The sequence below is a fragment of the Symphalangus syndactylus genome, chromosome 18, assembly GCF_028878055.3.
Source record: "Symphalangus syndactylus isolate Jambi chromosome 18, NHGRI_mSymSyn1-v2.1_pri, whole genome shotgun sequence".
NCBI lineage: Eukaryota > Metazoa > Chordata > Mammalia > Primates > Hylobatidae > Symphalangus > Symphalangus syndactylus.
Genome location: NC_072440.2, coordinates 9,880,754 through 9,898,014, shown reverse-complemented (window position 1 = coordinate 9,898,014; position 17,261 = coordinate 9,880,754). Strand labels below are relative to the sequence as shown.

Genomic DNA, 17,261 nt, shown 5'->3' with positions numbered 1-17,261 from the left:
GAGGGGGACCTAGGCTTGGTCAAAAAGTCTTGCTGGGAGAAGGGGGAGCTGAAGGTCTGCGGGTCCTGCCACGGCCCTGGGCATGTCCTGTGGGCAGCAGGCTGTAGGCTGCCCTGAAATGGCTGTGGCTCAGCTGAGCTGAGGAGACATTCCAGAGACCCCTGCCTGGCCCACTGGTGCTCCCTGGAAAGGGTCCCCAGAGGCCCTGGGTGGCCGGCTGTCCTATCCACCCCCTCCCACCCCTCCCACCTCTGTGGCTCTTGCGGTTCACCCCACCCGAAGCTAGGCAAGCTCTTGAGCTCACAGGGAGGGGTGCAGGTGGGAGTGCTAGCTCTGACCCTTCCTGGACTCCAAGGCAGAGCCACGCTCCTGACCACACCCAGGCCACACGTGCTTAGTTCTGTCCTGATGTACCCTGGGTCCTGGGAGCTTGGGCCTCGGTGGCTGGTGGGCAAAGGGACATCCCAAGTCACTGGCGGTTGGAACCAGAGCTCTGATCAGGAAAGGTGGACCCCCAGGGAGGAGGAGGCAAGGCCAGTGACAGAGTGAGACCAGGGAGGGCATGCGGGAGGCCCAGTGGCGTGTGGTGGAGGGAAATTCGAGGCTGGAGGGCAGTGGTGGGCCCAGGCCTGGGTTTGGCGCAGAAGCCTGACCTGACTCAGGGCCGGATGGTCTCCCCGTTTCCCCCACCCAGTCTCCTGTTCAGTGCACGCCATGCCCAGGCTGCCGTAGGAGGCCTGGGTCTAGTCCTCAGCCTCTTGCGGCCCCTAAGAGCTGGGCACCCACTGGAGCGGAGGTTGCAGAGCTGCTGGGGAACGGAGAAGTGTACATCGGTCCTCCAGCCCTGCAGGCATAAGGCACCTCCGTCAACACGGCCTCCTGCTTCCCCCGGGGATGGGGGATGGGAAGGAGGGGTGTGAACTGAGGTCCTGCAGTGGAGGAGATGGGTAGGGGCTGGGCACAGCAGCGACACCCACCTGGATGCAGATGCCTGGGGCACAGACCTCCTCCTTGGGAAGGTCCAGGAAGGCAAAGGCAGGGGCGGCTGCCAGGTCACCCTGGGTGGGGGAGGGCAGGTCATAGGCAATAGGAGGAAGGGCGGATCAGGCTAAACACTGTCCTTCTCCCACATCCTCTCAGCACCCACAAAGCAGGGTTGGCCCCCCATCCCTCCCTGCCAGGTAGGCTAGACCCTGGGTGGGCTCAGGGCCCGGGTGGGACAGAGACCACCACAGGGAAGTGATGGGGTCCTGCCACCACCCCCCCACCTCCCCAGGATGGAGCCCCACTCTCTCGGCTCACTGAGGCTGAAGGGAGCGGGCTGGCCTGGAGTGTGCGTTGGCAGGCAGGGAGCTGTGACTTCCTCCTGTGACACAGGTGCACCTGGAAGTGGGCGGGGCTGGACGAGAAGAAGGTGGCCCGGAGGTGGCCCTTTGTGGGCGAAGGCTGGATGGTCATTTTCCAGGCTGTGGGGAGTGAAGGGTGAGACCCCCATCTGGCCTCCCTTCCTTCCCCAGCGGGCCTGGCGCCTGCCCACTGTACCTCCCCCACACTGGCTTGGCACTGTTATCCCACCTCCCTGACCAACACAGAGTGACGTAAAGGATGTTCTGTGCTGCGTCCACGCTGTGCAGGCCCCACGGAGAACTTACTTGGGAAGCGACGCTGTTCGAAAGGGCACCGCACCCAGGACCCCCAACTGGTGGAGAACTGCAAAGTGGGGTGAGGGGTGCAGGAGGGTGGAGTGTGTGCGGGGCAGGGACAGGGACAGGCTGGGTCAGTTTCAGGGTGATCTGGGCCCAGTTCCCCTCCTTAGGCCCTTAGCTCACCCACTGTCAGACCAGGAGGGGGCTCTGAGGGACGGCTGGGAGGCTGGGCTCCAGGGCTGGGCAAGGGCCCCTGCTCCATTCCCTGCCCTGATGCCCCCTGGCCCCTCCCAAAATAGGGCGCTGGCAGGCTGTGGCAGCCCCTCACCTTCAGGCAGAGCTGGGGCTGGGTGTCCACCAGCGGGTACTGCACCTGAGGAGGGCTCGGGTCAGGCTGTGGCATCCATGCCCACCCCCATCCCTGCCGAGCAGGCACTCACTCTGCGATGCACCAGCTGGCTGGATTGCTGCAGCTTACGGCAGCCGGCCCCGGGCCCCGGGCGCCAGCACAGGCTCACATGGCCACTCACAGGGCAGGCGGGCTCCCAGCTCAGTGTCTGGCTCCCCGGGTGGTAGTAGACCGTGTCCCACAGCACCTCCAGTGCCTCAGTGTCTGCAGGAACCCTCTCCGAAACACAGGTCAGCTGGGCCCTACCCTGGCTGCCAGGCCCGTGAGGTCTAGCACCCACTCAAGTGACCACTGGGCCGGGGTCCAGAGCAGTCCTCCTGTGGGTCTCTGAGCCCTGGCCCAAGTCTGTGCACGTGTGTGCATGGGTGCGTGTGCATGTGTGTGGATATGCATGTGCCTGGGTGCATGCGCCTATGTATGTGTGTGCCTGCGCATGGGTGTGTGTCATGGGTATGGGTGTGCATGAGTGTGCCTGCCTGTGCATGGGTGTGTGTACGTGTGTATGTGTGTATGTGCACGGATGCGTGTCCATGGGTGTGGGTGTGCATATCCATGGGTGTGCCTGCCTGCGCATGGGTGTGCGTGTGTACGTGTGTGCATGTGTATGGGCGTGTATATTCATGGGTGTCTGTGCATGTGTGTGTGTGCATGTGTATGGGCGTGTATGTTCATTGGTGTCTGTGCATGTGTGTGTGTGCAGCGTCGCTGAGCAGAACCGAGAGCAGGACATCTCTCTTGTGCCCCTCAGACAGCCCCTCTTGACAGCCTTGGTTTTCCCAGGTGAGCTGGTCCACGTGTGCACACATGTACATTGCACACACACAAACACACACATACACACACTTGTGCACATCCACATCTGTGCGCAGGTTCCCTTGGTGACAGGCCCTTCCGAGCAGGCTCAGGGATTTAGGCTGGGCCTGCCCCTTATCTCATCCCCCCACGTCAGTCCTCATGGTGGAGTCAGGCTGGCCGCAGCCATTCCCACCCTTCCGCCCGTTGGCATCGCAGGACACTTGCCGTTTTCAAAGGGGCAGATCTGGATCCTCACCGCGTCAGGGGTCGCAGACCAGCCCTGTGGGAGGGGCTGGGGTCAGCGCAGCCCACCCATCCCTGTGCTCCCCCGACCCGCCCCAAGCCCAGGCCACACCTCCACCGACCTCCAGGCACAAGCACGGCAGCTCCTGGCTGTAGGGCAGGGAGACGGCCTGGGAGACGCTGTTGGCGGTCACCTGCAACCCAGAAAGGGCGGCTGAGGGGAAGCGCGGGAGGGCGGGTGTGGTCTGGGGTGGGCGGGACCTGGGCCAAACGGGGCGGGAGCGGGGACGGGAGGTGGGCGGGGCCTAAGGCTGACGGGGCGCGGGCGCTCACTTGCACAGGGGCACCGGCGTCCTCGCAGGTGAACCGCTTGAGGCAGAGCCGCACGTAGTAGTCGGGGCTCCCGGAGGCCCTGGGCACCTGCACCAGAATCGCCTTGCGCCTCCGGTCCACCCAGTAGCTGAGCTTCCCCGCTGCAGGAGGCGGCAAGTCGGGGCCGCGCTGGGACCAGCGGTCACCGACGCGGGGCTCTGTCTGTCCCGAGAGCCCCGACGTGGTGGCTCCTGCTTGGTTCAGACGTTTGGGAGTCGCCCACCCGAGGGCCCCGCAGGATTTCCCAAATGGGGCAGAAGACCCCGGGGAGAGGAAGCCTGTCGCAGCGTCTGGGGGTCTTCGCAGGGGCGTCGAAGGAGGGAACTCACCAAGGCAGTCGGGCACGCTCCTCCCCACGTCCTCCTCTCCGCAGTCTGCAAAGCGCAGAGGCAATGGCGGGGTGCGGGCTGCCCTGCCCTCAGGGGCCATCCTCCTCCACCTGCCCCTGCCCCCCCACGCGCTGTGCCGCTGCCATGCGACCTTGAATTAAGGCAAAGGCCTTGCGGGGATCTGTCCAGTGTGAGGGCCAGGCCCCTGCCCTGGGCAAGTCCCACCCCAAGCCAGGCCCTGGAGGCTGAACGGCAGCTGTGCTCAGGGGCCCTGGGGACCCGACCTTCCACGAGGTGCCTCTGGTCCAGCTGGACCCCGCAGAAATGAGGGATGGTCCTCAGGGTGACGTAGAGGTGCTGGGCCACACTCACTGCAAAGCAGCCAAAGTGCACCTGGAGCTGAGCAGGTGCAGGTGTGAGCTGCGTGGACTCAGAGGCACTGCCCACCCTACCCGGCCAGCTCCACCTGCATGGCTGGAGCTTAGAGCCAGGGATGGCGCCCAGGAGGAGTGGCGCCCAGTTGTCGGGACTTGGGTGGCAGAGCCCTGCCTTGGCCTCACCTGCTGCCCCACCTGCTGCCGGTGGGAGGCCCTGGCCACCCACACACTCTGACACTGCGTCTCCTGGGTGTCCAGGCTGATGGCACAGGCCTCCAGGCCCCGCAGGCGCTCTGGGTGGAGGAAGGACCCAGCAGGGTGTGTCAGAGCTCTGGACAGGGTAGTGGGACCCTGTTCCTCTGCCTTCTCTCTGTGAAGTGCGGTTAGCAGCGACCCCCTCCCTCACCAGGCCACCCAGGGTTTGATGGGAGTAAAAGGCCCCTGGGCCCACTGCCGGATCTGCGAGTGTTACTTCCAGCCTCGAGGCCACCTCTCACCATGCAGGTTGATGGAGGCGCGTACAAGCAGGAGCATCGAGCAGCCGTCAGGGGGGACACACTGCATGGCAGTGGAGGACGTCAGGGCCTCCAGGACTGACCTGGACATGGACACGGGGCGTGGCCGGCAGAAGCTGTTAAAAATGTTCCCTGGGGGGTGGAGAAAGAGTGTGAGGCCTCGAGTTCCCTGGTGCTTGGAAAGGCTTTGTGGATGGTTCTGTGAAGGGGGAGAGAGCCCTGGGGCTGCACAGTCTTTGCCAGGGGGTCTTTACTATCTTGCCCCAAGCCAACTGGGGAGCAAGCCCCCCCAGAGACACACTCCGAAATGTCTGTGGGACCCCAGGAGTGGGCCTGGATCAGGGGGGCAGGCTGCACACCAGTCTGCATCAGAGCAGCGGAAGCTGCTGCCCCACCTGGCCAGCAAGGGGGCAGGAAGCCGACCACGACTTGCTGGCAAGCTCCGTCACCCCTGCTCAAAGACGAACAGCAGAAAGGCCAACGAGGGCTTGCTGGGACACCTGGGAGGTGACCCCAAGGTTGCTGCAGCCCAGGCCTCTGTCCACAGGGAAGTGGCCGCATCCTCACAGGCAGGACTTGCCCCCAGGGCCTTTTGCTCTGAGACCAAATGCCATTCAGGGCAGCCTCACCAGACCTGGGCAGTGTGGAGCTGGGTATTATTTTGGGCACCGGGGGCTGAGCAATTTTGCTGCCTTTGCTCAGCCAGGTTTGCAGGTGGGACTCAGAGCAGAACTTCACATGAGCCACAGAGCCTGGCAAGCCAGCCGTTCCACAGGAGGACTGCCACCCTCTTTATAGAAGGCATGGCCACTGAGGCATGGGACCCACATGCTGTTGGTGAGACAGTGCAGCTGCTGCTCAGCGGAGCCCACACTGAACACAGCACCCTGCTGAGGCAGGAGAGTAAGGAATGAGGGTAACCGGGGGCGAAGGGATAAGCAAAAGAACAGCAGGTGCAGCCAGTTCCAGGCAAGATTAGGCAGCACACAGGCCACAGCCTCCGTCCTGTGATAATGAGACTCCACTTCAGCCTCTGATTGGTTGCAGGCCTATCCTCCACAGGGTGTAACCCACTGGAAACCCCCAAAGAGCAGCTAGGAGTGTTACCAGATTCTTTTAGCTTTATGAAAACTCTAGGGGGCACTGCATTCGGGGCCCTTGGCTGCTTGCTTGAGCCTGCTCCCACTCTGTGGAGTGCTCCTTCGCTTCAGTAAATCTGTGCCCTCCTTACTCCATTCTTTTTTGTTGCTATACTTGTGTGTTTTGTTTAACACGGCAAGAACCTAGACAACTGACAGTTGAGATCTTCCATCCAGTAACTCCGTGCCTCAAAGGGGCAATGGGAATGAAGTCCAAACATGCTATGGGTAAGAAATCCAACTCTTTTTTTTTTTTTTTTTTTTTTTTGAGACAGAGTCCCACTCTGACGCCCAGGCTGGAGCACAGTGGAGTGATCTCGGCTCACTGCAACCTCCACCTCCTGGGTTCAAGCAATTCTCCTGCCTCAGCCTCCTGAGTAGTTGGGATTACAGGCACGCACCACCACGCCTGGCTAATTTTTGTATTTTTAATAGAGACAGGGTTTCACCATGCTAGCCAGGCTGGTCTCAAACTCCTGATCTCAGGTGATCCGCCCACCTCAGCCTCCCAAAGTGCTGGGATAACAGGTGTGAGCCACCACGCCCAGCCAGAAATCCAACTCTTACAAATTCCCACTGTAGTCCAGATGGACTCACAGGGATCTGATTTACCCTCTTGCCTGAGACAGCTGGGAAACCAAGACAAAATCCATGAGCGATGGTTTCAAGACAGTGGGCGTGAGGAAGTGAGGGACGGTGAGACCTGGGAGACAGGAAACGGTCACAGTGAGGTCCGGGAATGCGCCACTGTCTGGGGAGTGTTCTCAGGCAGTGGTGGGGGTGGATCCCAAGTGGAGCGTGGCACACTCCCTGAGAGGAGGAACTGGGATGGAGGGGTCTGGGCAGCCGGACCGGGTATGAGAGGGGAGAGGATGACACAGAGAGAGCTCTGGGGAATATCCACTTTGCTAATACTCAGTGGAGTATTCATGAACACATGCATGTGAGGGAACGACCAGAGGCGGAGAAAGAACCACCCAAGAGAATTTGAGGGAATGGGCTGGGCGGGGCTCACGCCTGTAATCCCAGCACTTTGGGAGGCCGAGGTGGGCGGATCACCCAAGATCAGGAGTTTGAGACCAGCCTGGCCAACATGGGGAAACCCTGTCTCTACTAAAAATACAAAAATTAGCCAAGTGTGGTGGCTCACGCCCATAATCCCAGCTACTCAGGAGGCTGAGGCAGGAGAATCACTTGAACCCAGGAGGTGGAGGTTGCAGTGAGCCAAGATCGCGCCATTGCACTCCAGCCTGGGTGACAGAGACTCTATCTCGGAAAAAAAAAAAAGGCCAGGCATGGTGGCTCACACCTGTATTCCCAGCACTTTGAGAGGCCACCACACCCAACTGACAAAATTTTTAAAACCACTTATGATCATCTCAATAGTCACAGAAAAATTTTTTGACGAAGTTCACCATCCATTCCTGATTAAAAAAATAAAAATCTCAGCAAACAGGGAATGAAATTTCCTCAAATTGATAAAGACGATCTGTGAAAAATCTATATGTAACATCACATTTCATAGTGAAAGAACAGATTATTTTCCACCCCTCATAAAAAGCAAGACAAGGATCCCTGCTCTTCTCACTTCCACTCAATACTGCAGGGGGGACCCTACTCCACACAATTAGGCAGGAAAAGAAATAGCCTTCTCGCGTGGAAATGGAGAAGTTGTGTACCTTTGTAGATGACATGACTGTCTCTGTAGAAAACGCCAGTATCTACAAAAAAGGCACTGAAACTAATAAGTTTAGCAAAGTGGCAGAATACAAGATCAATATACAAAAATCCACTATTTCTTTTTTGTTTGTTTTAGTTTTTTGTTTTTTTGAGACGGAGCCTCACTCTGTTGCCCAGGCTGGAGTGCAGTGGTATGATCTCTGCTCACTGCAACCTCTGCTTCCTGGGTTCAAGCGATTCTCGTGTCTCAGCCTCCCAAGTAGCTAGGACTACAGGTGCGTACCACCACACCTGACTAATTTTTTAATTTGTAGTGGAGACGGAGTTTCGCCATGTTGGCCAGGCTGGTCTTGAACTCCTGACCTCAAGTGATCCACCTGCCTCAGCCTCCCAAACACTGTATTTCTATATGCTAGCAAAGAATAATTACAAATTGAAAATTTAAAAATAAAATAAAGCTGGATGGTTTGGGGATAAAAAGCCAGGCTGTGCTAGGGAGTGGGGAGGGGAGTGAGGGGAGCTTTGTTCCCGAGGCTGGTGTTTCCTTCCCATGGATCATCATCCCCGGGACTTGGTATGCAGCAATCTTCAGAGAAATGACTGTGCCTTAGAACTCGGTGTGTGTGTTGTCATCCATATGTGTGAGGCCAACAACTCCCCTTTAATCCTAGCACTTTGGGAGGCCGAGGAGGGCAGATCACCAGAGGTCAGGGGTTCGAGACCAGCCTGGCCAACATGGCGAAACCCTGTCTCTACTAAAAATACAAAAATTTGCCAGATGTGGTGGTACATACCTGTAGTCCTAGCTACTCGGGAGGCTGAGGTAGGAGAGGAAGGGAGGCAGAGGTTGCAGTGAGCAGAGATCATGCCACTGCACTCCAGCCTGGGTGACAGAGCAAGACTCCATCTCAAAAAAAAAAAAAAAAAAAAAACCTCCTTTATGCAAGAAATGAGAAATCTGCATCTTTTGACCCTTTCTAGAAAAAAGACAAAGACAACCAAGAAAGGAATCAAAACCAGAAAGTAAAAAAAAAAAAAAAATGGTGAAGCCACGGAGGAGAAGGACTCATGGTGAGCACGGAAAATGAGGACATATACAGAGTTAGCGAAACGGGCGCAGGAGGAGAAGCTGCTCATTGTGGAATAAAATGTATAAAAATAAGAACAGGCTCTTGTCCCAACTAAGCTGACAAAATGAAGAGGAGGCTGTGTAGAAGGAAGGGAGAGTAAAGCAGAAACACACAAGATGAGTGTGGTACAAAACAGAATTCATTGTTACTGTGTGGAAAAAACTGTGAAACTACAATTCATCATAAACGCTTAGAAATAAATATGTTTTGCCTTATTCAAAATAAGGCATAAAAATAATATTCACAGAGTCTTACTGAAAGGACGCCTGACAGATGTGCTTGCTTCAGGAAGGAGAAGGGAACTCAGCAGGAACAAGTGGGTTACAGAAAGGAGCAGCGAGCACAGGGAATGGGAAAACACGACGGGGAACTGGGAATTCAAGCTGGTGTTGACAGAGCAGGAGGCTGAGGACCACTCTGTGTGTTTAAAAACACCTGGACCGGGCATGGTGGCTCACTTCTGTAATCCCAGCACTTCGGGAGGTCGAGGCGGGCGGATCACTCCAGGTCAGGAGTTCGAGACCAGCCTGGCCAACATGGTGAAACCCCGTCTCTACTAAAAATACAATGCTTAGCTGGGCGTGGTGGTGCTGGGCGCCTGTAATTCCAGCTACTCGAGAGGCTAAGGCAGGAGAATCCCTTGAACGTGGGAGGCAGAGGTTGCAGTGAGCCGAGATTGCGCCACTGTACTCCAGCCTGGGCAACAAAGTGAGACCTTGTCCCCCCACCCCCCCAAAAATAAATAAAATATACCAAAAATAAAAACACGCTGGGACTACACTTCCCTCATATGGGAGACCAGGCCATTTGCACCAACTCAGCTGCTGAAGAGTACTAATTAGGCTGGAGAAAAAAACATATGTTTTTTAAAAACCTTCCTAGAAACGTAGGAGAACTGCGAAAATAATCAGGATGGGGATGCTGAGGAAAGCAGGGCGTAGGAGGTTGCTTTACAGGGGCGGGGGATGGAGGGAGCGTTTCCAACCCAGCGGGAGCTGAGGGCTTTGAGGGGAGGTCCCAGCACGTGCTGAGGAAGAAATTCCCCACGTTGAGCTGGGCCTTGACCTGGGTTAGCCAGAACTGGACCGACCCTCTCCCCAAAGCCCAGGCACTGTTCCAGAGTCGCTGAGTGGAGGAGCAGGGAGAGAAAGCTCCCCCAAAAGCCCGTAACGCAGTACAGATGCGCAGCCCAGGCTGGCCCCGACAGTCAGACACTGCTCCTGGCACCACCCAGGAGCAACAGGAATCCAGCTTCCAGGAGGCCCTCCGTCCTGGGACTTTGAGCCGCTGAAGGTAAACAAGCACACCAGGAAGCAGAGAGCCCAGAGTGACGCTGTGGAGAGGGTGGGCCCACGGCGTCCTCCAGCAACAAGCCACAGGCCAAGCAGGCGAAAAAGCAGGCTTGAAAATACAGGCAGCAGGAAAGGCTGTGATGAGGGACCAGGCACACTTGAGAGAAATAGAATTCCTAGAAACAAAACCACTGCGACAGAATTAAAATATAACGGGTGATGTTTAAGAGCAGATTGGGGCCAGGCGTGGTGGCTCAAGCCTGTAATCCCAGCACTTTGGGAGGCCGAGGTGGGCGGATCACAAGGTCAAGAGATCGAGACCAGCCTGGCCAACATGATGAAACACCGTCTCTACTAAAAATACAAAAAAAATTAGCCAGGCGTGGCGGCACATGCCTGTAATCCCAGCTACTCAGGAGGCTGAGGCAGGTGAATTGCTTGAACTCGGGAGGTGGAGGTTGCAGTGAGCTGAGATTTTACCACTGCACTTCAGCCTGGGCGAAAGAGTGAGACTGTCTCAAAAAAAAAAAAGCAGGGGGCGAGGTTGTTAAACTAAAAAACCTGTATGACAATTTTCATAGATGCAGAAATTTTTCGTAAAATTCAATACCTATTCATGATAAAAGAGTGTTTAGCAAACTAGGAAAAGAAAGGCACCTCTTTTTCTAGATCAGGGACATCTAGTGCAAACATCCAATAAACTTAATACTGAGCAGTAAACCTTTGGAATCATTACCATTAATATCAGGACTCAGACAGGAATTCCCTCATTCGACATTGCCCTGGAGATCTGAGCCAATTCCACAAGATCCGCCCCCTCCACCCAACACATAGGTTTACAAGCTGTCATTAACTGCAGAATATGTGATCATCTATTTAAAAAAAGGAGACTCGATAGGAAATCTATTAGAAATACTAAAGGGGTTTATTATTTATTTATTTATTTATGTTTTTATGAGGCAGAGTCTCACTCCATTGCCCAGGCTGGAGTGCAGTGGCGCAATCTCGGCTCACTACAACGTCTGCCTCCTGGGTTCAAGTGATTCTCTTGCCTCAGCCTCCCAGGTAGCTGGGATTACAGACATGTGCCACCACACCCTGCTAATTTTTTTTTTTTTTTTATTCTTAGTAGAGATGGGGTTTCACCATGTTGTCCAGGCTGATCTCGAACTCCTGACCTCAGGTGATCCACCTGCCTCAGCCTCCCAAAGTGCTGGGATTACAGGTGTGAGCCACCGCATCGGCCATGCTTTGCATTTGTTGTTTGTTTGTTAATATAGTCCGCTTTGTGAATTTGCATGTCATCCTTGCGCAGGGGCCAGACTGATCTAATCTCCTCCCTTAAGCTTAGAGGTCCTTGAGGTGAAGAAACATTTAATTAAAGTTTAGCCATCTATTTTTCTGTTAAATTCAAGTAAAAATAAATAAAATAATTTAAACGACATAAGGTAATTTCATTTCTATAAAATAATTTTTATCTGTTTATCCTGCAAATATCTGTATATTTGGCTACACAAATGTCTAGAACAGGCCAGGCATGGTGGCTCAAGCCCACAATCCCAGCACTTTGGGAGGCCAAGGCAGGAGGATCGCTTGAGCCCAGGAGTTTGAGAAGAGCCTGGGTTTGGTTGACCAACCAGAGATAGGAAGACTTCAGGTCCATTCTTATAAAAATCAAAAATAAGAAAAAAAAAAAAACCCAGGCCGGGCGCGGTGGCTCACGCTTGTAATCCCAGCACTTTGGGAGGCCGAGGCGGGTGGATCACGAGGTCAGGAGATTGAGACCACGGTGAAACCCCGTCTCTACTAAAAATACAAAAAAATTAGCCGGGCGTGGTGGCGGGCACCTGTAGTCCCAGCTACTGGGAGAGGCTGAGGCAGGAGAATGGCGTGAACCCGGGAGGCGGAGCTTGCAGTGAGCCGAGATTGCGCCACTGCACTCCAGCCTGGGCGACAGAGCGAGACTCCATCTCAAAAAAAAAAAAAAAAAAAAAAAAACAAACCCAAAATGCCTAGAGCAATGTTTGTCTCGGTAAATACTGTTTACTTCCACACGGAGGCTTTTCACTGAGCTTTAACTTTCTTCCTCATGGCGTCTGCATCACTCAGAGTCCTTTTATAAATAGACACGCTGTTTACAAAGACAATCAAGGTAGTCGTTAAAGGCCCAGTAGGAATCACTTTACACAGGGAAGAAGCTTTGCTAGTGGAGACGGGGTTTTCCACCTGCTGCTTCTGGGCAGCCGGTTTGGAACGCAACGAGGCATTGTGCGTTAAGTGGAGACGTGGGACTCTCTCTGGCCAGGAGCCAGGGTGGCCCTTCCTGGGTGTGGCCAGGGTCCCACACACATCGGTGAGTGATGGCGGTTTGCCCTGCCCAGAAGGGAACCTCAGCTGCTGGGGACACTGCAGGACAGACCTGCCTCCCACGGTGGACAAAGCGGCCCTGGTGGCCTGGGGTGGGGAGTCCAGGCCCTGAGCATCCCCCGGGGCTGAGATGTACTCACGGTTCCTGTGGCTCCTGCAGGCAAAGCCCTGGGGACAGAACAGTGAGAGGGGTGAGTGGCTGAGGGCACCCCCTCCCCAGCCCATCCTGCTCCTGCCCTGTCCCTCACTCCCGGGGGTCCTGGGCTGCCCTGAATCCTGGCTCCTCCTCCGTGTCAGGGGCCTGGCCCAAGGCTGGCATGCGGCGGTCACTTAGTAAACAGTGTGGTCCGAATCTCTCTGGACCCTCAGGCTCCAGCTCCCCCACCCACTTGTGTGTTTAAGTGGACACTAGCAGAGCACCCACTATGCGCCAGGCTTGCTTAGGTGCTGGGATTCATGAACAGAGGAAAACTGAACCATCCCTGCCTCTCCAGGAGCTCACATTCCGAGAAGGGGGAGACAGAACGATCCGAAACCTGGGAAATCAGCAACTTATATTTTATGTAACTAAAATAAAGAGGTGGGAAAATAACAGAGGGGTCAAGAGGCGCAAGAGGGGTCTGGATAGTGTGGGGGGTGCAGGTTATAAATCTAAGGGGTGCTTGGGGGGCCTCATAGAGGTCAATTTCATGGGCCTGGAAGGAGGTGAGGCTGAGTTGGTGGTGGGGGGCGGGGGCGTGCAGTGCAGTGAACAGGCCCTGGATGATCCAGGTCCAAGCTGCATTCCTGATTTATGATCATTCCCAGCCCAGCCTGACCAAGGGCGCCCAAAGAGGGGCATGAGGACTTGTGGCCAGGCTCCCACAGGGCAGAAGGGTCCTGTGGGACAGGCTGCTCGAAGACAGTCTGTGGGTGAGGCAGGAGGCGCCCGGCACCCCAGCACCAACGGCATGGGAGCTGAGGTTAGGGAGCACAGGGTGGCACTGGCACCCTCAGAGCAGGGCAGGACCTCCAGAGTCCAGGCCCCCGGGGGCGGCCACTGAGCTGGGGAGTTGGACTGTGCAGCCCGTGGTCCACACAGCCGCTCCATTCTTGAAAAGAGCTGACCCTCTACGGACCGGCGAGGAAGCCCAGGCTGTTGGGGTGGGGGTGGGGGTGGGGGTGGGGGTGGGGGTGAGAGGAGCTCAAGATGGAGACCTGGACTTCTGCTCCTGGCCCAGGTGGGAACGTGGAAAAATAAAAGTCGGGCCCACTTCTGTTCCTTGAATTGTAGAGCGGGCATTACCAGTGGCTACACCTCTTTCTAAATATTTTTTATTTTGCATATATTTAGATTTACAGAGAGTTTACCCAGGATCCCCTCATCTCAACAGTTTCCAGTGCATTTGCAAAACCTGGGGAGCCACATGGGTGGCGGCAGTTAGTGACACTCAGTCTAGTGTAGAATCGGTGGCAGTTAGTGACACTCAGTCTAGTGTGGAATCGCCAGCAGTTAGTGACACTCAGTCTAATGTGGAATCGGCAGCAGTTAGTGACACTCAGTGAAGCATAGAATCATGTTTTCCTGGTGAAGTGTTTTTTGTTGCAGGGCCTAGCTTAGGATCCTCCTCACTCTACAGATGGTGTTTAAGTCTTTACTGTTACCCCGCTATCTCCCTGCATTTGCTGACCACCCCAATAATTTCCCCCAGGGACTGCTGGGGCTGACCCACCCCCGCCTGCCATGGCCGCAAAACCCGCTGCTACTGGGTGGGGTACAGGCTGGACACACCGTCCTGTTGGAAGCCTCGGCCCCTGGTGGGGAGCAGGTCCTCAAGCGAGAGGCTGGCGGAGCTGACCCCCAGGATGCTGAGGGCTCTGCCCAGGCGAAAGGGGCCGGGCTGACCTGGGGCAGCCTCTGGGGAACGTGATCCGAGCAGGCCTCAGGTGGACAGGCGAGAGCAGCCCAGACCAGCCCCGGCACAAAGGGAGTGGCGGAGGCAACGCGGGGAGGCCCACTGAGGCCGCCTGTGCGGAACTGCAGGGGGGCAGTGGCGTGGGTCCCCGGGTCTCCCTCCCTCCCACCAGGTGCCCTGAAGCCCCTCTGGGCGCCCACCGTGGCCTGGACTCCCCGCATCCAACTTCCGGAGAGAAAGAATCCCCGCTAGGGGCTCGGAGGCCGCGGTGGGCTGGAGATGCGAAGGGCGCCCGCTCTTTCTCCTGACTCCCTGGCTTCTGAAGCCCACCCAGGGCTGGCCCCGTGGCCCGAGTGTCTGGGGCTGCAGGAGAGGCCGCTGTCGGGGCGCAGAACGTCGTGCGGTTCTGCCCCGCCCCTCCCCTCCCCCACGGGGCACGGGGCACGGGGAGCGGGACCTGGGCGCACTGGGGGGAAGGTGGGGGCGGGGAGGGCTGAGCCTGGGCCCTGGGCGCCTCCCCCACACGGGGTTTTCCGTCGTGCTTCTCGGGGCTTCCCAGCGGCCGGCGTCAGGGGGTCTGTAGGGAACCCCCAGGGCGGCTGCTCGCGGCCCCACCCCGCCCAAGCTCCCCTGCATGCGGCCCAGCCTCCCACTGTCACCCGCGCGGGTCCCTCCAGGGCGCGGCTTTAGCCCCAGCCTCCCCTCCCTGACATCCCCCCCGCGGGCAGGGGCTCCCGCGCCTCCTCGCAACCACCTCCCTGTCCAAGGCTGCCCAGGCAGCGCCCCTACACCCACCTCCAGCTTCCCATTCCTCTTGTCACCCCTTGACCCCTCCTGCTCAACCCTCCCCTCCCCATCTTCCATGAGACCCTCCCTCAGCCCCGCCAAACCCCTCCTCTCCTCTCCCCTCCAGCACTTCCCCTCCTTCCTGGCCTCTTCCACCAGCCTCAGCCTCTGCCCTTGCCCCTGCCCCTTTCCTTGGAGTACTGAGGGCTCAGTCTTGGTCCCCACCCACTCCCCAGGATCACCTGCCCGTCCCAGCGTGGACAGTGCCATCACCCCTCGGACCGGCAGGCTGCCTGCACACCTTGCAGCCGCCTCAGTAAAGCTTTCCAACTTGCATTTCAAGGCTGCCTCCCCCCAGGTCTCCCAACTCAGGGACCATTTCCTCCCAGAGGCAAAAGTCGATTCTGAGGTCTCATCTCTCCCTTCTCCTTCCCACTCCTAGCCAGGATCCCCAGGCCTGCCCCATCCCTGTTTTCCGTCTCCACTGCAGGGTGGCATCCGGTGGACACCCCTCCCACCTGAACCTGCCCGTCTCCCCTGCTCCCACCGGTTCCCACGCATCCCAGCCTGCTTTCTTCCTTGTTCCACGAATGCCCTGTGGATCTGGGCCTGGCCATGGCACCCAGCACTCCAGCCCTTGCTGCTCCCCTCCCTGAGCTGAGCCCTCTGCTGGACCCGTCTCAGGCCCTGTGGAGCTGCTGGATGTCCCGCAAGTGTCCCCTGAGGTGACCAGGCCACTGCCCTAAAGACACATCTTGCTCACTGCTGTCCCCATGCCAGAACGGTGCACCCAGCAGGTCCTCAGTGAGTCCTCCCTTTCCGGGACACCTTCCGTGCTCTTTTCATGCCTGTGTCCCCATTGTGCCTCGGCCAGCCTTGGGCACCGGGGCCCCTTCCTGGGATGCTGGGTACACTTCTTGCTGCAGGTGCTGATGAAGCGCCCTCTCCTGTAAGGCTGAGTCAGTGGGCCCTGCAGCGAGAGCCCTCCACCCCAACCCAGGTACCTCCACTGCCAACATCTCACTCTCAGCACGTTTCCCAAGTGTTTCCTTGGCAGGTGTCTACACAAGCCCAGGTGTTGCAGGTTCCCGATGGCTCAGAGCAGCCGCGGGGGGTGGGGTGGGAGCCCTGGATGGGCTTGCGGGCTGCCCTAGATTCTAACACAGCCTCCTTGGAGATCACAGGTGGGTCCGAGGTGGGCTCACCCTGCCTTGAGCTTCCAGCAAACACTTCCCGGAGCAGCTCGGCAGGGTCAGGCCAGGTCTCCCATCCTTCTTTCACCTGCGCTGCCCCCGGCCCCCCAGGGCCCTGCAACCCCTCACCTGTTGATGTACTGAGAGCGTCAGGCCAGACCCACCTGAGGAGAAACCAGGGCCTTATCTGCCACAGTGGAGGGGCCTAGGAGGAGGCAGGAGCTTACCTGAGAACAGGAGAGGCCACATTCTGTAATCCGGGGGATGGCCAGGCTCTGGAAAGTGCCCCAGGTCAGGCCCAAGAACGCGAGGGCTTGCCCAGCCAGCATCTGGCTGTGCAGTGACAGCTCCCACTGGTAAGCGTGGATGTGAGTGGGGCAAGTTTGCAGGATGCCCTGTGGCAGCGGCTCCAGGCTGACCCTGCAGCTCCAGCCCCAAAGACAAACAGAGGAGTGGAGGCTGCTTCTCACAGCGGGAGCGAGCGAGACACTCCCCCTCCCGGCAAAACAGGGCTCGCTTCACAGACAGCAGCCCAGAGATTTTCTACCGCCTGGGGCCAGAAGACTGTGGCCAGACACTTGTGGAATTTCTAAGTTTCCAAAGGAAGCATCCAGAAACCTTGGGGCCTTTGGGGTCTGAGGACACCCTAATGGGGTTCCCCACAGGGCGGCCACTGGTGCAGAGATGGCTCCAGGCCGGTGGGATAGGCTGCCGCCTGCCTGCACCTCCCTCAGGCATGCGTGAGGCCAGGAGGGTAGAGAAGGGCCCTGGAAAGCTGGCTGGGCTGGCAGAGGGGGGGAATCTGTCCTGGGCACTCACACCCCAGAGCCCCTGGCTTCAGCCCCAGCCCCTAAGGGAGAGCCCTCTCCTAAGACCTGAGACTCCACCCAAGTCCCTGGCCTCCACCTCCTCTCAAGATGTGAAAGGCCACCTCCCCTGTGCAGTCCTCACTATGAGGCCCCCCCACTCCAGAGGGCAGCCCTCGAGGCTGGGAACTCTGGGGCCCAGCTTCTGCTCAGGGAGCTGTTCTGTGTCATCTTCTTATTTGGAGCATCAAATGCATAGGAAAGTTTCTGGGTAGAAGCTTACTGCT

General features: G+C 57.5%; 1 protein-coding gene across 1 annotated transcript; it reads right to left on the bottom strand.

Annotated features, from left to right (window-relative positions):
• Nucleotides 1-658: 658 nt before the first annotated feature.
• IL17REL (interleukin 17 receptor E like) lies at nt 659-16,497 on the bottom strand. Its single transcript, XM_055252848.2, has 15 exons — nt 16,396-16,497; nt 12,435-12,462; nt 4,669-4,818; nt 4,355-4,464; nt 4,079-4,193; nt 3,795-3,839; nt 3,427-3,566; nt 3,216-3,287; nt 3,076-3,130; nt 2,087-2,259; nt 1,975-2,019; nt 1,653-1,710; nt 1,303-1,466; nt 978-1,058; nt 659-844 (listed from the first exon to the last, which is right to left on the bottom strand). The coding sequence occupies exons 1-15, from the start codon at nt 16,495-16,497 to the stop codon at nt 659-661; spliced, it is 1,524 nt and encodes a 507-aa protein (XP_055108823.2).
• Nucleotides 16,498-17,261: the final 764 nt, after the last annotated feature.